Consider the following 23539-nt stretch of genomic DNA (forward strand, 5'->3'; position numbering starts at 1 on the left):
AACACCAAGGAAACGTCACTGTTCCATAATGGTAACAATACCAAGCCAAATCAGCTCACAAAAAACAACCAAACACACAGTATCACCCCTCGCAGGTTCCTCAAGAGAAACGGAGGATAAGCCTGAGAATGTGTCATCATGTCCAGACCTTTGTCGTAGAAATTATCTATCCACCAGTATGTTACTTGTTCTACATATCAGTGCCATTCTCCATCCAGGAGCCAAGGCAGTGCAGGCCCTGCCGTACTCACAGGAATCAAATCCTGGAATCCACATATTCCACTGCCGCTCAAGGTGCAGGTGAACATCCGCGACTTCCAGCGTGTTTCACCCGCGGTGACATGCCAGTTACACGCAGCACCCACCACACCAGCAACAAAAGCATCAGCAACCTGCAAAAGCATTTCTTCAACGGCGTTACCAGGTGACCCATTTGGAACAATGTCGCGCACCAGGACCCGCAGCATCTTCTTGCTTCAAACCGGATTGCCTTCTGAACTCATTCTCCTGAGTCCAGTGTTCCAGGATCCAGGTATCTTAGAAAAAACTGTCCTTTCTGGCTACGGAAAAGGATGGAAGCAGCAACAGCAGCCACCAGCAGGAGCAAGTAGCAAACACAACCTGCAGCTGTGACAATTAACAAGGCCAATTCCTCATTAGCAATAGCCTTCAGCTGTGAAGCTGGAGGCTAGCCACAGTCAAAGGGAGTTAAAGTGACCATCAGCATATAACCAGGAACAGGGCCCTGTCCTGGAGATGTTTGGTAGGACAGACAGGCAGCAGTTGTACTTCTGCCGTTTATGGGTATCCACAATATTGAAAGACGGCTTGAAGGCCTATCGAATGAAGAGCTCCACATCCTCCCAACCCTCCCCCTACCCTCGGCCCAGAGGCGACCCCTGACCTGGAATGCTTCAGCCTCCCGACCAAGCCCTACCCCACTGAGCCGCCCTGAAGCACTGGGGGAGCAGCACCAGTGCCCTTGAGCTGCATGCCAGAAAATGGAAATGGCTCTTCACCTCCTCAGTTCCCCTCAGCAGCCATTGCACCTGCTTCACGTTTTTAATAAGGAGCACTAAACGGCACCCGCGTGCTTTCGCACTGGAGAGCCGGCTAATTCCCGGAGGGGTCACAGCATTCGACTTCAATCTCGTTAATGAGATGGAAATGAATGCGAATTGGGGTTGATGATATGCTCACCATGTTTGGGCGAGATCCGGAACATGCCATCAGGACTGGGCTTGTTCGATAGCAAACTGATTCGCATTTGATTATGGCCTTTCCTGCTCTTTAACTGGCCCGCCCAGATCCGCGCCTACTGCAACGCAGTGGTTAAATCGCAGGGTGATTTTTAAACAGTGAATGCCATCTCGCAAAATGACTGTGGAGGTCACCATTACCAAGCCTGACCGTACGCTGTTGTGATTGGGAGACCCGGGCTGATATTTCCTTCATTAGTCCTGACTGCTTAAAGGAAATTGTAGAAACCCCAATGGTGCTTTTTCTCACATCGGTGAATCCAGTAAAGCTAAGAAATGGAAGATTGAACTTTCTGGCCTGCACAGGGAACAGTGCCATTACTTTGTATCCGCAGGAGCAGTGTGGGAAGGATTAATGAATGTCTCAGAAGTTGTTGAGAGTATTACCCATCTCGTACAGCCTGGATAGCATCAGCTGCATTCTCGTAATTGTGTTTCTCCATGTGACGATACATGGTGCTCAGCTCTACCTGCCGCCGGAAGTAGATATCCACAGAACTCTGCTTCACTGTAGCATAGATAAACTTGTCGGAAGGATTTCGAAGCTGTAAACAAAGTAATAATGGGTTAAAAACGTTTGGGCTCTTACTCCACATTCGTAATAAATAGAGGTACTGAGGTAGATTTCCAACCAGCCACCAGTTCAGAATTCACCCAATTGTCATTTTCATTGAAAATCTACACCACAGTTAGTGAATTGGGAAGGCAGTTCTTTACAATAATAATAAATCTGTATTGTCACAAGTAGGCTTACATCAACACTGCAATGAAGTTACTGTGAAAACCCCTAGTCGCCATATTACGACACCTGTTCGGGTACACAGAGGGAGAATTCAGAATGTCCAAATTACCTAACAGCATGTCTTTCGGGACTTGTGGGAGGAAACCGGAGCACCCAGAGGAAACCCACACAGACATAGGGAGAACATGCAGACTCTACACAGACAGTGACCCAAACTGGGAATCAAACCTGGGCCCTGTAGCTGTGAAGCAACACTGCTAACCACTGTGCTACCGTGCCGCCCAGAGTGTACTTCAGATTCACAATTTTAATAGTGGTTTTATTTAACCTTCCCGACTACACTGACGCTCCAAATACCAGGGAAACAAATGATAGATAAAGAACATTCAATGAACATCTGAAGTGTTCGTTGTTACTCTGGCTAACATGAGGCTCATTTAAGTAGCACAGGAAGAAACCTGTTGAAAGTGAGTCAAAAAGAGGAGATTGCCACAATGGGCTTGATTCACTAATACAGCTATCCAATAGCATGTGTGCGCCTGAAGTATTTACACAAATTTACAAGCAAACTATTAAAATACTCTTCCAAATAACGTGTGAAAAATCACTATTTTCTGGAGAAGCATTCCCCGGACTTCCTCACATGATGTGGAGGAACAGCTGCGAATGGTGAAAATGTGATCTCAGATTTGAGTGTGCAAATGTGGGAGTATCTAATATTAATGGACAGTGATGTGGTCACAAAGTGGCAGTGGGTGGCCTCTATAATTGAATTAGGAGATATGTTTTATAAAGCTGTGCTCAACACAGCTCACGTAATTCGAGAAGGTGAGAATTGCAAAACCTGTGCTCTGTGGTGTGCACTGCAGCACCTGGAGCAGTGATATTAGTGTGAAAGCTTTACCCTGGGATCGTTGATTCCGGTGATCCGCTCCTCGGGTCTGTCCAACACCAGGAAAGCTGCCAGGTTGGCAGTGTATGAGGCAACAATAATCATAGCAAATCCAGCCCAAACCATGCCCAGGATTCGAGCAGAGAAACTTCTCGGAGCCCCTGGAAATGTAGATGGAGAGGCACCATGTTAGAGTTAAGTGACTTCATTCTCTTCCATCTCAGACACACTGCACCCTCTCTGTACTTCTCACACTTTCAGACTTGGACGTTCCAACTATATTAGCAACCAGCTTGCCTTACAATTGGCTCTAGGTGGTCTTTCACAGAAACACAGAAAATAGGAGCAGAAGGCCAGTTGACACTTTGAGCATGCTCTACCATTCATGGCTGATCATCCAACTCAAAAGCCTAATCCCGCTTCCCCCCACATCCTTTGATCCCCTTCGCCCTAAGTGCTGTATGTAACTGCTTCTTGAAAACGTGCAATGTTTTGGCTTCAACTACTTCCTGGCCAACCACTCTTTGAGTGAAGAAATGTCTCCTAATCTCTGTCCTAAATGGTCTACCCCCTATCCTCAGACTGTGACACTCTGATTCTGGACACACCCCACCATCGGGAACGTCCTTCCTGCATCTACCCTTTCTAGTCCTGTTGGAGTTTCATAGGTTTCTATGAGATCCCCCCTCATTCTTCTGAACTCCAGCGAATGCAATCCGAACCAATTCAATCTCTCCTCATACGTCAGTCCCGCCATCCCAGGAATCAGTCTGGAAAACAGTCTGGACAGTCTGCACTCCCTCTACAGCAAGAACATCCTTCCTCAGATAAGGAGATGAAAACTGCACACAATATTCCAGGTGCGGCCTCACCAAGACCCTGTATAATTGCAGTAACACATCCCTGCTCCTGTACTCAAATCCTCTTGCTATGAAGGACAACATACCATTTGCCTTCTTTACCGCCTGCTGCAGCTACATGCTTACCTTCAGTGACTGATGTATGAGGACACCCAGGTCTCGTTGCACATTCTCCTCTCCTAATTTATGGCCATTCAGATAATAGTCTGCCTTCTCGTTTTTGCTACCAAAGTGGATAACCTCGCCTTTATACTACATCTGCCATTCATTTGCCCACTCACTAAACTTGTCCAAATCAGGCTGAATCACACTTTCAGATGACTGTGCTTCATTATAAATGAACCAACTGAGAATAGTTTGTTCATAGTTTTGTCCAAAGGGAGTCGAGCCCAAAAGAATCTTCAAATGAGACAGGGTCAGACAGAATGGACAATTGAATCAGGAATACAGTCCCCATTTTAAAGTCACTACTTCTTTCGATAGAAAGTACTGATTTCATATTTAGAACTATGCAGCAAACCGCATGGCAGTTTGTGAATCAGAGAGGCAGAATTGATTAATATCCGACACGGGACCTACAAGGATGGGGCTGATTATCTTCCCTGTGGTCCTTGTGCAGTACGAGCTCCTCCGCTAGGGGCGGGGCATCTATATTAACCGTGGTATAAAAGGTCGGCCAGTAAGGCATCGATCAGAGAGACAAACCCGGTAGGGATTGTGGTAGTATGCATTAGGGGTCATGTGGGACTGTGAAGCCGTGATGCGATTGGCTGACAGATCCCGGGTCCTGGTTGGCTGTTGACCCCTAGCTCCGCCCTGAAGGCGGAGTATAAGAACCCGGGCTTCTCCCCGCCGCTCCAGTCTGTTGCTGAACTGCGGAGAACAAGTCACGCTTAATAAAGCCTCATCGACTTCATCTCTATTCGTCTCTCTCGTAAGTCATTGTGCGCTACAATTTATTAAGCGTGCTTAAAGGACTATGGAGCTCAGGATCGCCCCGGAATGCCTGCGGATCAGCCCCCACGCAGTGAACTCAGCAGCAGTTTTTAAACACTGGCAGGCTTGTTTCGAAGGCTACCTCCGAACGGCCCCCGGCCGGATCACAGAAGACCAGAAACTACAGGTCCTGCACTCAAGGGTAAGCCCGGAAATTTACCCTCTCATAGAAGACGCAGAGGATTTCCCGACGGCGCTCGCAGCACTAAAGAGCGTCTACGTCCGCCCAGTGAACCAGGTCTACGCACGCTACCAACTCGCAACGAGACGGCAAAGTCCCGGAGAATCGCTAGAGGAGTTCTACGCCGCGCTGCTAATTTTGGGACAATGCTGCAGCTGCCCGCCGGTAAACGCGACTGAACACATGGACATGTTAATTCGCGATGCGTTTGTGGCAGGTATGAACTCTCCCCAAATCCGCCAAAGACTTTTAGAAAAAGAGTCGCTAGGACTCTAAGAGGCACGGGCCATCGCAGCTTCCCTAGATGTGGCCTCGCAAAACGCCCGCGCCTACGGCTCCGACCGCGCGGCAGCCCCTTGGGCTCCGTGGACCCCCGTCGCGACAAACCCCCCCTCCTCCCTCACAGGCTTGCGCGGTTAAGACGCCAGATCATCCCGGGGGGCCTGCTGCTATTTCTGCGGGCAGGCGAAACACCCCCGGCAGCGCTGCCCGGCCCGCGCAGCCATTTCGCGGCTGTGTGCCGGTCTCGGGGGGTCGCCGCTGTCCCCGGAGAACAAAGAGTCCAGCGCATCCCAAACGCTCCCCAACCCCCCCCCAGCATCCCATGTGTGACCCGCGGGCGCCGCCATTTTGGGTCCCGGCCACCACGAGGGGAGGATGGGCGCCGCCATCTTGTGACCCCCAGCCATGTGCGATCCGTGGGGGCGGCCATTTTGTCCACCCCCGGCCGCGTGCGATTCATGGACGCCGCCATCTTGGATGACAACAAAGGACCCCAGCATCGACGGCTCCACGGGGTCCGAAGAAGACGCTGAGACACTACGACCACATCTGGCCTCGGTGACGCTGGATCAAGCACGGCCCCGGACGCCCCGGACGCTCCAGACGACGACAATAACGGTGCTGATCAACGGACACGAGACACCATGCCTGATCGACTCCGGGAGCACCGAAAGCTTCATCCACCCCGACACGGTAAGACGCTGTTTTTTGACCATCCGTCCCAGTACGTAAAAGATTTCCCTAGCTGCAGGATCCCACTCCGTAGAGATCAAAGGGTTCTGCATAGTGACCCTAACGGTGCAAGGGAGGGAGTTTAAAAACTACAGGCTCTACGTCCTTCCCCAACTCTGCGCGCCCACATTACTGGGATTAGATTTCCAGTGCAACCTGCAGAGCCTAACGTTTCAATTCGGCGGCCCAATACCCCCACTCACTATCTGCGGCCTCGCAACCCTCAAAGTTGAACCGCCATCCTTGTTTGCAAACCTCACCCCGGATCAAAGCGGATATCGCAAAGGCCACGATGCGCGCCATCGACGAGTCCCTCCCCTTCCAGGTCGAGATCGACGCCTCCGATGTAGCTCTAGCGGCCACCCTTAACCAAGCGGACAGACCCGTGGCCTTTTTCTCCCGAACCCTCCACGCCTCAGAAATCCGCCACTCTTCGGTGGAAAAGGAAGCCCAAGCCATAGTGGAAGCTGTGCGACATTGGAGGCATTACCTGGCCGGCAGGAGATTCACTCTCCTCACTGACCAACGGTCGGTAGCTTTCATGTTCGATAATGCACAGCGGGGCAAAATTAAAAATGACAAGATCTTAAGGTGGAGGATCGAGCTCTCCACCTTCAACTACGAGATCTTGTACCGTCCCGGAAAGCTGAACGAGCCGTCCGATGCCCTATCCCGCGGCACCTGTGCCAACGCACAAATAGACCGTCTCCAAGCCTCCACGAGGACCTCTGCCACCCGGGGATCACTCGGTTCTACCATTTTATAAAGTCCCGCAACCTCCCCTACTCTGTGGAGGAGGTCCGTACAGTCACCAGGAACTGCCACATCTGCACAGAGTGCAAACCGCACTTTTTCAGGCCGGATAGAGCGCACCTGATCAAGGCTTCCCGTCCCTTTGAACGCCTCAGTCTGGATTTCAAAGGGCCCCTCCCCTCCACCGACCGCAACACATACTTCCTGAACGTGGTGGACGAGTACTCCCGTTTCCCTTTCGCCATCTCCTGCCCCGACATGACAGCGGCCACAGTTATTAAAGCCCTGAGCACCATATTCACACTGTTCGGTTGCCCGCATATATCCATAGCGACAGGGGGTCCTCCTTCATGAGTGACGAGCTGCGCCAGTTCCTGCTCAGCAAGGGTATAGCCTCGAGCAGGATGACCAGCTACAACCCCCGGGGGAACGGGCAAGTAGAGAGGGAGAACGGCACGGTCTGGAAGACCGTCCTACTGGCCCTACGGTCCAGGGATCTCCCAGTTTCACGGTGGCAGGAGGTCCTCCCGGACGCTCTCCACTCCATCCGGTCGCTGCTGTGTACCACCACTAACCAAACCGCCTCATGAGCGGCTCCTTGTCTTCCCCAGGAAGTCCTCCTCCGGAACGTCGCTGCCGACCTGGCTGGCGGCCCCAGGACCCATCTTGCTCCGGAAACATGTGCGGGCGCACAAGTCGGACCCGTTGGTCGAGAGGGTTCATCTCCTCCACGCGAACCCGCAGTACGCCTACAGTGGCGTACCTCGACGGCCGACAGGACACGGTTTCCCTGCGAGACATGGCGCCCGCCAGCAACACGCACACCCCCCCGACACCGATCACCCCCTCCCTGCCACCGGTGCACCCCGCGACCGCCCCCTTCCTGGGAGGATCGGTCCTCCTCCCATGTCCGACCAGGAGTGAAACAGAAGCAGACACCGAAAAGCTCCCGGAGACGACAATGCTGGAACAAGCACCTGCACCACCACCGGGGCCGAGGCGATCGACAAGGACGACCAGACCGCCCACTCGACTCGTGGCATCGGTGTAACACAAGAATGTTGTTGGACTGTAACGAGAATGTTCTTTTCCTCTTACAAATATTGTAAATAGTTCACAAACCCTGTACATAGCCCAGTGTAGGGCAAAGTGTAGGGCATTGTAATGACATGCCAAAAATATTTTTCCTCCCAGGACCAGCCTTGTAAACCCCTACCACCATGCGAAGCACCACCCTGCCGGGTTCATTTTTAACAAGAGGTGAATGTGGTAGTATGCATTAGGGGTCATGTGGGACTGTGAAGCCGTGATGCGATTGGCTGACAGATCCCGGGTCCTGGTTGGCTGTTGACCCCTAGCTCCGCCCTGAAGGCGGAGTATAAGAACCCGGGCTTCTTCCCGCCGCTCCAGTCTGTTGCTGAACTGCGGAGAACAAGTCACGCTTAATAAAGCCTCATCGACTTCATCTCTATTCGTCTCTCTCGTAAGTCATTGTGCGCTACAATGATCTACTGGGCAGTGTATACATCGTATTGTAAATAAAACTAAGCTCTTTACTCGATGTGGACCCCCTGAATCGTCATTAAAATTGGAAAATGGGAGTTTCTGTGGCATGCAGACTGACGAACAAAGAACAAAGAAATGTACAGCACAGGAACAGGCCCTTCGGCCCTCCAAGCCCGTGCCGACCATGCTGCCCGTCTAAACTAAAATCTTCCACACTTCCAAGGTTCGTATCCCTCTATTCCCATCCTATTCATGTATTTGTCAAGATGCCCCTTAAATGTCACTATCGTCCCTGCTGCCACCACCTCCTCCGGCAGCGAGTTACAGGCACCCACTACCCTCTGTGTAAAAAAACTTGCCTTGTACATCTCCTCTAAACCTAGCCCCTCGCACCTTAAACCTCTGCCCCCTAGTAATTGACCCCTCTACCCGGGGGAAAAGCCTCTGACTATCCACTCTGTCTATGCTCCTCATAATTTTGTAGACCTCTAACAGGTCGCCCCTCAACCTCCTTCGTTCCAGTGAGAACAAACCAAGTTTATTAAACCTCTCCTCATAGCTAATGTCCTCCATACCAGGCAACATTCTGGTAAATCTCTTCTGCACCCTCTCTAAAGCCTCCACATCCTTCTGGTAGTGTGGCGACCAGAATTGAACACTATACTCCAATTGTGGCCTAACTAAGGTTCTATACAGCTGCAACATGACTTGCCAATTTTTACACTCAATGCCCCGGCCAATGAAGGCAAGCATGCCGTATGCCTTCTTGACTACCTTCTCCACCTGTGTTGCCCCTTTCAGTGACCTGTGGACCTGTACACCAAGATCTCTCTGACTGTCAATACTCTTGAGGGTTCTACCATTCACTGTATCTTCCCTACCTTCCAAAATCATTGCCTCATATTTGTCCGGATTAAACTCCATCTGCCATCTCGCTGCCCAACTCTCCAAACATTCTAAATCCTGCTGTATCCTCTGACAGTCCTCATCACTATCCGCAATTCCACCAACCTTTGCGTCGTCCGCAAACTTACTAATCAGACCAGTTACATTTTTCTCCAAATCATTTATATATACTACGAACAGCAAAGGTCCCAGCACTGATCCCTGCAGAACACCACTAGTCACAGCCCTCTAATCAGAAAAGCACCCTTCCAATTCTACTCTCTGCCTTCTATGACCTAGCCAGTTCTGTATCCATCTGATCCCGTGTGACTTCCCCTTTTGTACCAGTCTGCCATGAGGGACCTTGTCAAAGGCCTTACTGAAGTCCATATAGACAATATCCACTGCCCTACCTGCATCAATAATTTTTGTGACCTCCTCGAAAAACTCTATCAAGTTAGTGAGACATGACCTCCCCTTCACAAAACCGTGCTGCCTCTTGCTTCCAAATGGGAGTAGATACCTGTCTCGAAGAATTCTCTCCAGTAATTTCCCTACCACTGATGTAAGGCTCACCGGCCTGTAGTTCCTGGATTATCCTTGCTACCGTTCTTAAACAAAGGAACAACATTGGCTATTCTCCAATACTCCGGGACATCACCTGAAGACAGTCAGGATCCAAAGATTTCTGTCAGTGCCTCAGCAATTTTCTCTCTTGCCTCCTTCAGTATTCTGGGGTAGATCCCATCAGGCCCTGGGGACTTATCTACCTTAATATTTTTCAAGACGCCCAACACCTCGTATTTTTGGATATCAATGTGACCCAGGTCATCTACACACCCTTATCCCTACTCAACATCCACCAACATCACAAACTGCAAACGTGAAACTGAATCGGTGGGATACTGTAATTACTCCGTGAGGCTCTTAATGCTATCGTTCCTCCCTCTTACCTTCTCCAATCCCAGAATTCAGGAGTACGCCCCAGGAGAACCACATGGCTGAGGACAGGGTCAGTGCATCTTCCTCCTCCTCCTCACTGTTCACTTTAAATCTCCCAAAAGGACTAGAAGAAAGAAACTTCAGATGTTACAATCCCAAAGGATCTACGGATTGCCAATTTATATGACAATCAAGATGGAGTCCTTGTATACAGGATGAAATATTGGGAATTAATGGTGCAAAATTACTATCTACACAGTTATCACGATAACCATCAGTTTTCAGTGAAATACAATGGGGCCAATTTTGACCTTTGGACAAATAACCGATGAAAAGGCACTGGCCTCATTTACCTCAAACTGCAAAGCTGTAGGCTGGCATCCTGTTGCAGTTTACTTATTTTACACCTCGTATAGGGTTGGTTAACATTGGGTTACCTCAACCCACACCAGGGTAAGCGCAGGGGGTTATGATCACAAGAGGTGGCTCAGATTCATCAATATAAAATACAAAAACATAAGGTTAAGCTTGATTCCAGAAGATGTTTCTTTTCCCACAGAGCCAGTGTCCCCTGGACAGTACTTATGGAATCTCTGCTGATCTTCAGAAGAAAACTGAACACATTTCTGAGGGTGAAGCTCATTTCAGGATGCAGAAGGTGAAAAGATGTGATTGTAATTAGCAATATTGCTTATAATCATCTTCTTGATTGCTTTCAGCAGTGGGAGTAATTTCCATGAGATTTTTCTGAAATGGGATGATATTTGTACTGATGTTACAACCCAAACACATCTCTTTATTCTTTGCTTGTCTCATTTTAACAGCCCTTTTGCCTTGGGCCAACACTCACTTTTGCTGTTTAATTAGTCCTGCCTGCGCCCGATCAGGGACCTTCAAATCTTTTCTTTCCTCTCTCCCCTGTCTCCGTCTCTGCAATTGTTTAAAACTTTCTCCACTTCCGATGAAAAGTCATCGACCTGAAACTATAACTCTGCTTTCTTGCTCCACAGGTATTGCCAGATCTGCTGAACATTTCCAGCATCTTCTGTTTTCATCATTAAATGCTTTCTGGGAGTCCATCAACTTCTCAACATTTAGATATTCTAAGTCTGAGAATTTTCACCATTACCAACTTTTTTGAAAAGTTCATCAACTTCCTTGCCTCAACTTATTTCTTATTTCCTTTATGCCATTGATATTTTGTGCTCCTTGGTTATTAAACCAAGTATTGATTTAATAATCAATAATCAATGCCAAATCTGCATTGTCAGGCTTGTCGTTCGTCACAATGCTTACCGGAGGAAAGATACATTCACACCTATCGACCAGGGCCTGTCCTACAGCCAGTGAATCTCAATCTGTATAAGTAACATTGACTGAGTGTGGTGGTATGTATTAGGGGCAGTACGGTACCTGTGAAGCCGAGAGGCTATTGGCAGACAGACACTGGGTCCTGGTTGGATCTGCCGCCTGCTGGCTCCACCCAGCAAGGCGGAGTATAGAACATAGAACATAGAACATAGAACAATACAGCGCAGTACAGGCCCTTCGGCCCACGATGTTGCACCGAAACAAAAGCCATCTAACCTACACTATGCCATTATCATCCATATGTTTATCCAATAAACTTTTAAATGCCCTCAATGTTGGCGAGTTCACTACTGTACCAGGTAGGGCATTCCACGGCCTCACTACTCTTTGCGTAAAGAACCTACCTCTGACCTCTGTCCTATATCTATTACCCCTCAGTTTAAAGTTATGTCCCCTCGTGCCAGCCATATCCATCCGCGGGAGAAGGCTCTCACTGTCCACCCTATCCAACCCCCTGATCACTTTGTATGACTCTATTAAGTCTCCTCTTAACCTTCTTCTCTCCAACGAAAACAACCTCAAGTCCATCAGCCTTTCCTCATAAGATTTTCCCTCCATTTATCAGGCAACATCCTGGTAAATCTCCTCTGCACCCGCTCCAAAGCCTCCACGTCCTTCCTATAATGCGGTGACCAGAACTGTACGCAATACTCCAAATGCGGCCGTACCAGAGTTCTGTACAGCTGCAACATGACCTCCCGACTCCGGAACTCAATCCCTCTACCAATAAAGGCCAACACTCCATAGGCCTTCTTCACAACCCTATCAACCTGGGTGGCAACTTTCAGGGATCTATGTACATGGACACCTAGATCCCTCTGCTCATCCACACTTTCAAGAACTTTACCATTAGCCAAATATTCCGCATTCCTGTTATTCCTTCCAAAGTGAATCACCTCACACTTCTCTACATTAAACTCCATTTGCCACCTCTCAGCCCAGCTCTGCAGCTTATCTATATCCCTCTGTAACCTGCTACATCCTTCCACACTATCGACAACACCACCGACTTTAGTATCGTCTGCAAATTTACTCACCCACCCTTCTGCGCCTTCCTCTAGGTCATTGATAAAAATGACAAACAGCAACGGCCCCAGAACAGATCCTTGTGGTACTCCACTTGTGACTGTACTCCATTCTGAACATTTCCCATCAACCACCACCCTCTGTCTTCTTTCAGCTAGCCAATTTCTGATCCACATCTCTAAATCACCCTCAATCCCCAGCCTCCGTATTTTTTGCAATAGCCTACCGTGGGGAACCTTATCAAATGCTTTGCTGAAATCCATATACACCACATCAACTGCTCTACCCTCGTCTACCTGTTCAGTCACCTTCTCAAAGAACTCAATAAGGTTTGTGAGGCATGACCTACCCTTCACAAAGCCATGCTGACTATCCCTGATCATATTATTCCTATCTAGATGATTATAAATCTTGTCTCTTATAATCCCCTCCAAGACTTTACCCACTACAGACGTGAGGCTCACCGGTCTATAGTTGCCGGGGTTGTCTCTGCTCCCCTTTTTGAACAAAGGGACCACATTTGCTGTCCTCCAGTCCTCTGGCACTATTCCTGTAGCCAATGATGACATAAAAATCAAAGCCAAAGGTCCAGCAATCTCTTCCCTGGCCTCCCAGAGAATCCTAGGATAAATCCCATCAGGTCCCGGGGACTTATCTATTTTCAGCCATTCCAGAATTGCCAACACCTCTTCCCTACGTACCTCAATGCCATCTATTCTATTAGCCTGGGGCTCAGCATTCTCCTCCACAACATTATCTTTTTCCTGAGTGAATACTGACGAAAAATATTCATTTAGTATCTCGCCTATCTCTTCAGACTCCACACACAATTTCCCATCCCTGTCCTTGACTGGTCCTACTCTTTCCCTAGTCATTCGCTTATTCCTGACATACCTATAGAAAGCTTTTGGGTTTTCCTTGATCCTTCCTGCCAAATACTTCTCATGTCCCCTCCTTGCTCATCTTAGCTCTCTCTTTAGATCCTTCCTCGCTACCTTGTAACTATCCATCGCCCCAACCGAAACTTCACACTTCATCTTCACATAGGCCTCCTTCTTCCTCTTAACAAGCGATTCCACTTCCTTGGAAAACCACGGTTCCCTCGCTCGACGCCTTCCTCCCTGTCTGACCGGTACATACTTATCAAGAACACGCAGTAGCTGATCCTTGAACAAGCCCCACTTATCCAGTGTGCCCAACACTTGCAGCCTACTTCTCCACCTTATCCCCCCCAAGTCACGTCTAATGGCATCATAATTGCCCTTCCCCCAGCTATAACTCTTGCCCTGCGGTGTATACTTATCCCTTTCCATCATTAACGTAAACGTCACCGAATTGTGGTCACTGTCCCCAAAGTGCTCTCCTACCTCCAAATCCAACACCTGGCCTGGTTCATTACCCAAAACCAAATCCAACGTGGCCTCGCCTCTTGTTGGCCTGTCAACATATTGTTTCAGGAAACCCTCCTGCACACACTGTACAAAAAACGACCCATCTACTGTACTCAAACTATATCTTTTCCAGTCAATATTTGGAAAGTTAAAGTCTCCCATAATAACTACCCTGTTACTTTCGCTCATATCCAGAATCATCTTCGCCATCCTTTCCTCTACATCCCTAGAACTATTAGGAGGCCTATAAAAAACTCCCAACAGGGTGACCTCTCCTTTCCTGTTTCTAACTTCAGGCCATACTACCTCGGAAGAAGAGTCCCCATCTAGCATCCTCTCCGCCACCGTAATACTGCTCTTGACTAGCAGCGCCACACCTCCCCCTCTTTTGCCTCCTTCTCTGAGCTTACTAAAACACCTAAACCCCGGAACCTGCAACATCCATTTCTGTCCCTGCTCTATCCATGTCTCCGAAATGGCCACAACATCGAAGTCCCAGGTACCAACCCATGCTGCCAGTTCCCCTACCTTGTTTCGTATACTCCTGGCATTGAAGTAGACACACTTCAAACCACCTACCTGAACACTGGCCCCCTCCTGCGATGTCAAATCTGTGCTCCTGACCTCTATACTCTCATTCTCCCTTACCCTAAAACTACAATCCAGGTTCCCATGCCCCTGCTGCATTAGTTTAAACCCCCCCAAAGAGCACTAACAAATCTCCCCCCAGGATATTTGTGCCCCTCAGGTTCAGATGTAGACCATCCTGTCTGTAGAGGTCCCACATTCCCCAGAAAGAACCCCAGTTATCCAGAAATCTGAATCCCTCCCGCCTGCACCATCCCTGTAGCCACGTGTTTAAATGCTCTCTCTCCCTATTCCTCATCTCACTATCACGTGGCACGGGCAACAACCCAGAGATAACAACTCTGTTTGTTCTAGTTCTGAGCTTCCATCCTAGCTCCCTGAAAGCCTGCCTGACATCCTTGTCCCCTTTCCTACCTATGTCGTTAGTGCCAATGTGGACCACGACTTGGGGCTGCTCCCCCTCCCCCCTAAGGACCCGGAAAACACGATCCCAGACATCACGTACCCTTGCACCTGGGAGGCAACATACCAAACGTGAGTCTCTCACGCTCCCACAAAATCTCCTATCTGTGCCCCTGACTATAGAGTCCCCAATTACTAATGCTCTGCTCCTCTCCCCCCTTCCCTTCTGAGCAACAGGGACAGACTCCGTGCCAGAGGCCCGTACCCCATGGCTTACCCCTGGTAAGTCCCCCCCCCCCACAAGTATCCAAAGCGGTATACTTGTTTCTCAGGGGAACGACCGCAGGGGATCCCTGCACTGACTGCTTTTTCCCAGTCCCTCTTACAGTTACCCACCTATCTCCAATCTTTGGTGTAACTAATTCCCTGAAGCTGCTATCTATGACCCCTTCTGTCTCCCGAATGATCCGAAGTTCTTCCAACTCCAGCTCCAGTTCCCTAACTCGGTCTTGGAGGAGCTGGAGATGGCAACACTTCCTGCAGGTAAAATCAGCTGGGACACTAACTGCATCCCTCACCTCAAACATCCTGCAGGAGGAACATTGCACTCCCTTCCCTGCCATTCCTCTTACTTTCTACCAAGATCTGGCTAACAACTAAATTAAATTTTTATAAAAAATAATAATAATATAATAAAATATGGTACTTACCTCAGACCAATGGGTTTTATTATTAGGTTAGAGGAGGAGGGTGGGTGGGAGACACTACACGTGTAGTGTCTCGGGTTTCCTCTCCACCAGAATTTATTGGTGAGGGTCTTCCCAGACGTCCGCGGGTCGACTTCCTGTTCCCGCCTAAAAAACTAATTTAAAAAAAAGAAAAATTCTCAGCTCCTGCTGAAATTGACTAACCAGCCAGCTCCACTCCCGCCGAAATCGACTGGCCTGCCCCTGCAAAGACAAGTGCTTTTAAAGGTTGACTTACCTCCCAGCAGCCACTTCCGCAATGCTCCCGCTGAAACTGACTCACCAGCTGATTCTCCCGCCGAAATCCACTGGCCTGCCCCTGCAAAGACAAGTGCTTTTAAAGGACAGACTTACCTCCCAGCAACCACTTCCGCAATGCTCCCGCTGAAACTGACTCACCAGCTGATTCTCCCGCCGGGATAAGAGCCCGGGTTCTCCCAGCAGCCGCATTCTGGAACTGAGCTGCTGGGGAACAAGTCTTGCTTAATAAAGCCTCGATTGACTTCATCACTTCTCAACTTGTGAGTAATTGTTGCGCTACACAGAGGAAATTCAGTGATCTGATCGGCTAAAGGGCTGAAAAGCAGAAGTGAATTTTATTAGGCTACCACAAACCTGAATCTATCCAAGAGATAAAGCATCACAGCGACCACATGAACAGATAGGCCCACCAGCAGCCACAGTGTACTCTGAAACGGCTGCATGAATGAATCCAGGGTGCTGCGAGGAATTTCCTGGGTAACAGAAGCAGAAACACTACAGTCAGAGGACACAAGGTTAGCCTCATTTTGACAACAGCCTATGCAATGAAGTGGATTCAGTGAAATGTTGGGAAACTGCATAATAAGCGCACATTGCCTCTTCCTCGGTCAATGTCCCCCTTCCCATAGCCTTGATCGATCTCCCCATATCCTCAATCGATCTCCCCCTTCCCATAGGCTCCGATGTGCTTTATCTTTCTGTGCCTGGCACTGTTTTCTACCCAAGAGGATGACAGGTATCGAAATCACTCATTACCCAAGTTTTGGATTCGGAGCAGCAGCTGCCCTATTATGTATTTTCTTTTATTTTCTTTAATTTCCTTTACTTTTCATGTACTTAATGATCTGTTGAGCTGCTCGCAGAAAAATACTTTTCACTGTACCTTGGTACAAGTGACAATAAACAAAATCCAATCATCTCTGTGGCACATCCACAACCTTGAGAGCACACGTTTATTGATGTGGTCACCCTGCAGTATGCAGGGAGCGAGGGTCGCTGCCAGGCAGACTAATAGAAACAGTCAGGTAGTGGAGGAGCCCCCTGAGTGCATCCCATTGTCAAACCAGTGAATACCACTGAAAGTGATAGTTCATCTGGGGAGTGCAGCCAGAGCCAATCTATGACAATATAGCTGACCGAGCTGTTCAAGGGAGCACAGAAAACACTGGAAGAGCAATAGCGATAGGTGATTCCATAGTTAGGGGAACAGACAGGCTGCAGACGTGAATCCAGGATGGTGTGTTGCCTTTTTGGTGCTAGGGTCAAGGATGTCCCTGAATGGCTGCAGAACACCCTTAGGAGGGGAGGGGTGGGTGTGTGAACAGCCAGCAGTCGTGATCCACATTGGTACGAATGACATAGGTGCAGAGAGGGATGTGGGCTTGCAGTCAGAATTTAAAGAGCTGGGTAGAAAATTAGCAAGCAGGTTCTCAAAGTTTGTAATCTCAAGATTACGCCCAGTACCGTGTGAAAGTGAGTACAGAAATGGGAGAATAAAGCAGATGAATGTATGCATGAAAGATCGTGCAAGACGGAGGGTTTTAGGTTCCTGGGACATTGGGAGAGATTGGTCCTGAACAGGCCAGACAGGTTGCACCTGAACCAAGCCAGGACTGAGTTCCTTGTGGAGCTATTTGCTACTGCAATTGGGGATGGTTTAACTTGGCAGGCAGGGATGTTGGAACCAGGAAGTAATATCAAAACAAGAATATCAAGGTGCACAAGAGTGCAGAGCTTCAGGCACAGATAGCTATGAGGAAATATGATGCTGCGGCGATAATTTGGCTCCAAGAAAGGCAGGTATTAAGGCCCAGATTTTCACTATGATGGAGAGACCAGAAGTCCTATTTTCTTCCTATTTTCACAGGGGTAGCACTGGTGCCGGTAGGGGTCTGCACATGTATGTTTTACAGAAACAGCTGCCCATTTAAATTATCAGCTGCTTCCACTGAGGTGCAATTTTGGTCAGCCACCAGTACAAAATCTGGAGTGTCCAGGTTAGACCATGTGAGAGGAGGTCTGAACTTGATGGATTCATTTGGAAAGTCAAATTGCCCCTTTGGATATCACACTTTGGGAGAGGTAAGGCACCCTTTGAAATTGTTAAACATAAACATGATTGTGCATAAAAAGTGCATAAGCCCATTGAAACTGTGAAGCTCTCAAAGAACTGTCAATCTGTCAATGGATTTAACTCTGCTGGGCTTTAAATTTTAAAAACAGTCTGGGGTTCAATAAAAAAATCAGTGCTTGATATTTTATTCTGTTTGTTGTCATGAGCCTGAGGGTTATCATCATGAGATTTGGGTTACAATGGAGTGCATGTTAAGTGACAGCTCCAAGTGGTTATAGAATAAAAATGTTTGTTTCAGAAGAGATTAGTTGAAGGAATTTCAATACATAAATTTTTTTTTTAAATTGTGATGTTTGTTTAAAACGTGATGTGAACAAAGACAAATAACATAGCTTCTGAGGTTTGCCCATGTTGCATGCTGGGTGTATTGGCATGGAGGGGGTAAGGTAAAAGTGTGGTGGGTGGGGTCAAATGCTGGCAGTAGATTGGCATAGGGGCGAAAAGTGCCATAGGAATGTGGGACATAGGGGGGTATGAGGGGCCATGGGGGTCGGTGTTGAGGTGGCATAGGTTGACATGGATGGGACATCGGGATTGTGAGGGGGTAAGGGGTTGGAGGACTGTTTTCTGTTTCAATTATTTTTTTGATTGAATTCAGCAAGGTGTTGAAGCACGGAGGCAGGCCTTCTGCCAGTACGCCTCTGCACCCAGCAGCCTACACACTGGGTTAGAACTAGGGTCAGCCAGCTCCAAAACAAAAATCAATACTGTGCATGACCATTTTTAAAGGTCTGGTTCGCAGAGATGGAAATTCTCCAAGATATTCCTGGATACAAGAGACTGAATTCTCCGTTTGGGAGACTGCGGGCTGGACACCGTTTTTGAGACTAAGGGCGGGATTCACCATTTCCCCGATGCTGATTTCGTAATCGGGCGGAGTATCCTGCGCCCCCTCGAAATGGCGTCATCGTGTCACGCGCCGCCTTTGGAACAGTGTTAGCGCGTCACCTGAAGGCCTTCCCCTGATGGACCGCGTTCCCGACCGTGTGGTTGACGTGTGCTCTCAGCGGTCGGGAACCCGGCGTGGCGGCTGCGGACTGTGTCCAGCAGCCGCCACAGTTGGGCGGGAGCCGCATTGCTGGCTGGGGCGGCTTCCGCGAGGGCTGGGGAAGCTGGTGGGGGTGGCACTATCTGGCAGGTCGGGTCCGCCCACGGCCGCCGCAATGTTTTACAGCGCGACCGCTGCAGGTCATCGCCGTGCGCATGTGCGGCCACGGACCCGGTCATTCTCCAAGCGTTTATATTGTGGGAGCTGGGAGTTTTACTCAGCGTGGCTGCTAGCCCCTTACCGGTTGCAGGATGGGAGAGGGGTCGGTGGCGATCTTTTTGTTGTAAAACGCCACAGTTCCTCCGCACTTAGTCTTAAAAATCCAGCCCTCAGTGCGGAGGAATTGTGGTGTTTTTACAACAAAAAGATCGGCCCCTCCACAGACTCCCCCACACACTGAGCCCCCCCCAAGAAAAGGGGCCGCTGTCAGGAAGCTAAACAGCAATCCAGCCAAGGGCAATGGGAAGCATTATAGTTATAAAAAATTATTTGCAGTTCCATGTGTCCATTCCTCAAAGGGGAGCAGCTGTGCCTGCACCTGGTTCCCACAGATCCACTATTTGCAAACCATTCATAGCTTTTGAGTCGTGGTCTGTGATTGACAATTTGTAAAAACTATCTGTAGCTTTGATCCATTAATATCCTTTTATGCTTCAGTGGCCTAATTGGGGAAACGCCAATGTTTCTAAACATTGACCACATCAAAGAGAGGTAAGTGCAGTGAATGCACATGCTTGAATGATTGGAATGCACTTACATCTTTTTGATGTTGTCAATGTTCTCCCCGTGTCTGCGTGGGTTTCCATGGGTGCGCCAGTTTTCTCCCATAGTCCAAATATGTGCAGGTTAGGTGGATTGGCCATCATCAACGCGCGAAGTTACGTGGATAGGGTGGGGGAGTGGGCCTAGGTAGAGTACTCCTTCGGAGAGTCGGCGCAGAGACGATGGGCTGAATGGCCTCCTTCTGCAATAAATGCTGGGCTTACCAATGACACCCACATCCCATGAAAGAATTAAAAAAAATTCTTGTTGAACACATAGTGAAGCACCTCAGTGGCATGATGGTAGATGATTAGAAAGCTGCATGATTACATGGCTGGATGACTGGATGAGTAGAGAGCTGGGTGATCTAATGGCTGCATCGATACCTTCTTCACTAGAATGGTGAGTCCTTGGTACTTGTATGGTTTGGAGAATTCAATATAATGAGCACGCTCATTATTGATGGTGAGAGGGGCGACAATCATGTCACCGAGCCCACTCAGCAGCTCCCCCATCATCCCGTTCCATTCCTTCTTATTGCTGTTATTCACCTAGAAATAGTTAAAGCATTCATGAGAATTCAGAAACATTAGCGGCAAAGACACTGGGCGCGATTCTCCACTCCCACGCCGGTTGGGAGAATCGCCTGGGCCGCCGAAATATCCAGGGCCGCCGGTGCGACGCCCTCCTGCGATTCTCCCGAGCGGCGGGAAGGGGCCCGGTCGAGTTTTGCGGGCCGCAGGCCGGAGAATCGCCGGAGACACCCAAAATGGCGATTCTCCGGCGCCCCCGCGATTCTGAGGCCCGGATGGGCCGAGAGGCCAAGCCAAAACGGCGGGTTCCCCCCCGCGCCGTCCACACCTGGTCGCTACAGTCGTGGGCGGTGCGTGTACGCTGGGGGGGCGGCCTGTGGGGGGGGGGGGGGGGCGAGGGGGGATCCTGCACCGGGGGGTACCTTAAATGTGGGGTGGCCCGCGATCGGTGCCCACCGATCGTCGGGCCGTCCTCTCTGAAGGAGGACCTCCTTCCTTCCGCCGCCCCGCAAGATCTGTCCCCCATCTTCTTGCGGGGCGGATGTGGACAGGATGGCAACCACGCATGGGCGAATGATGTCTGTTATGCGGCGCCGGCCGCGTCATCTAATCGGCGCAGCTTTTACGCGGGCGACAAGGCCTCGCGCGGGTAGATGACGCGGCCCCGATACTGGCACATTGTCAGGGCCTGAATCGGTCGCGACCGTGGCCACTTCGGCGTGGGAGTGGAGAATCGCGCCCATTGAGAGAGAGAGATAGCTGGAAACTGATTCTGAGCAACACTGTAGGTGGTCGACCTGGTTACCACCTGCCGCCAGCAAAAATTAAATGCAAGAGTCCACTGAACTACAAAATAGGACCACTCACCTGAAAGGTCGATGCCCTGTAGCTGTGTGGCCCCTTTACCCGAATTCCAAGGTGGTGCTGCCGGTGTGGGGGTGAAAATGCTCTGCCACTGGGTCTGATTTGTGCCTCTGTGTTGGATTTTTCAGCTGTCACAATTCCTCCCTCCTCTCCCCTGCTCTAAGTCCTGACTTAAACATCTAAAGCAGAACAAAGCATCTGGCCCCTCATGTAGTCACTTACCTTTAAGGGTACCTATCCCTTTGAATTACACACACTGACCACACCTGCCTTCCCCCCTAACCCTAACCCTTCTGAACAAACTGCAGCAGGAGATTTGCACAGTCAGTCAGTTCACAATGCTGCTTGCTGGCTTTGCTCCATTGTGACACAGAAGCTGCATTGGTTTGGACAACTGGAGATAAAGCCACGTTCTTGCCCCATATGGGCTGGACTGAAAGCCACACGGGCCTGTGGATTTGCCGAAATTACCCCCCCCCCCCCACCCCCGCCCAAGTCTCACAAAGATGCAACCCTGTTTTCAACACCCTACAATATTGATGTCGTTCCAAAAATTAATGCTGAATTTTTGCGATGCTGTGTTTGTAGTTGGATGTCAAGAACTCTTCATCAGCTCATTGAATAGAAACTTCATCATCTATTCCCCGAATTCTCTCCCAGGCATTGTAGGTGCCCAGATCCATGGCTGCAGGAATTCAAAGATGGAAATATACTAACTGTTGGACTGTAATAGTTGGTATTATATCACCTTGACCTGAATCAGAGAATTGGAGACCTGAGTTCCTGTTTAGGGCAGCACGGTAGCACAAGTGGATAGCACTGTGGCTTCACAGCGCCAGGGTCCCAGGTTCGATTCCCCGCTGGGTCACTGTCTGTGCGGAGTCTGCACGTTCTCCCCGTGTCTGCGTGGGTTTCCTCCGGGTGCTCCGGTTTCCTCCCACAGTCCAAAGACATGCAGGTTAGGTGGATTGGCCATGCTAAATTGCATTAGTGACCATAAAAGGTTAGGAGGGGTTATTGGGTTACGGGGATAGGGTGGAAGTGAGGGCTAACGTGGGTCGGTGCAGACTCGATGGGCCGAATGGCCTCCTTCTGCACTGTACGTTCTATGTTCTACTTTCGGACATGAGTATAAAAGAATGGTATAAAATACGATAAACAAGGCTGACCTACAGTGGAGCACTAAGGGAAGGCTGCATTGTTGGAGGTGATAAGCTGAAGCTTATCTGTCCTGTACTTTTGGTTTAGGGGAATGCTAATGATCCCAAGACAATATTGAAAGAACAGTGAATCTCCTGTCGTGTCACAAGCCAACTTTCCCCAGTCAAACAACACAACTGGTATTTTATCCCAGTAGGACATTGCTCCCACCTTTTTTAATAATAATCTTTATTGCCACAAGTAGGCTCACATTAACACAGCAATGAAGTTACTGTGAAAGGCCCCTCGTCGCCACAATCCGGCCCCTGTTCGGGTACACAGAGGGAGAATTCAGAATGTCCAAATTACCTAACAGCACATCTTTCGGGACTTGTGGGAGGAAACCGGAGCACCCGGAGGAAACCCACGCAGACGCGGGGACAGACACAGACAGTGACCCAAGCCGGGAATCGAACCTGGGACCCTGGAGCTGTGAAGCATCGGTGCTCACCACTCTGCTGCCCGCAACTGAACTACCGCAAATTCGCTGGATGTGAAATGTTTCTGAGATATCATAAATCCTGCTTTATCTGAAGAAATATCAAGATCAAAATGCACTGCAGCAAGCATTAACGCTTACTGGCTCGGTACTTGTCTGCGCACACCTCAGACTGGGCTCAAGTTACCTTCCTTTGTACAATGGCTCAGTTCCCCACCAGCCCCCCACTTTTCAGGTTAGGGTTGTGTCCCCTCCCCGCAGTAACACACTGGATCACCCACCCCCTCCTCCCTCCCCCAGGACAGGCTGGATCCCCCCCTCCCCCCAGGAACAGGCTGGATCCCCCATCCCCTCCCCCCAGGACCAGGCTGGATCCCCCATCCCCCTCCCCCCAGGAACAGACTGGATCCCCCATCCCCATCCCCCAGGAACAGGCTGGATCCCCCCCCCCCCAGGAAAACACTGGATCCCCCATCCCCCTCCCCCCCAGGAACACACTGGATCTCCCCACTCCCCCCAGGAACTGGCTGGATCCCCCATCCACATCCCCCACAGGAACAGGCTGGATCCCCCCCCTCCCTCCCCAGGAACAGGCTGGATCCCCCATCCCCCTCCCCCCAGGAACAGACTGGATCCTCCACCCCCTCTCCCCCAGGAACAGGCTGGATCCCCCATCCCCTTCCCCCCAGGAACAGACTGGATCCCTCCCCCCCTCCCCCCCAGGAACAGACTGGATTCCCCATC

General features: G+C 49.8%; 1 protein-coding gene across 5 annotated transcripts in view; it reads right to left on the reverse strand.

Moving 5' to 3' along the window:
* Nucleotides 1-23539, reverse strand: part of LOC140399046 (glutamate receptor ionotropic, NMDA 1) — a 370944-nt gene that overhangs the window by 61347 nt on the left and 286058 nt on the right. For all 5 annotated transcript variants that reach the window (XM_072488128.1, XM_072488126.1, XM_072488127.1 and 2 more), the window contains 5 exons: nt 20146-20310; nt 16170-16288; nt 10042-10154; nt 2906-3054; nt 1647-1804 (listed from right to left, as the gene is read on the reverse strand). In XM_072488128.1, the coding sequence (XP_072344229.1) occupies nt 1647-1804; nt 2906-3054; nt 10042-10154; nt 16170-16288; nt 20146-20310 (704 nt within the window). The remainder of the gene's footprint in view (nt 1-1646; nt 1805-2905; nt 3055-10041; nt 10155-16169; nt 16289-20145; nt 20311-23539) is intronic.

The sequence above is a fragment of the Scyliorhinus torazame genome, chromosome 22, assembly GCF_047496885.1.
Source record: "Scyliorhinus torazame isolate Kashiwa2021f chromosome 22, sScyTor2.1, whole genome shotgun sequence".
Classification (NCBI taxonomy): domain Eukaryota; kingdom Metazoa; phylum Chordata; class Chondrichthyes; order Carcharhiniformes; family Scyliorhinidae; genus Scyliorhinus; species Scyliorhinus torazame.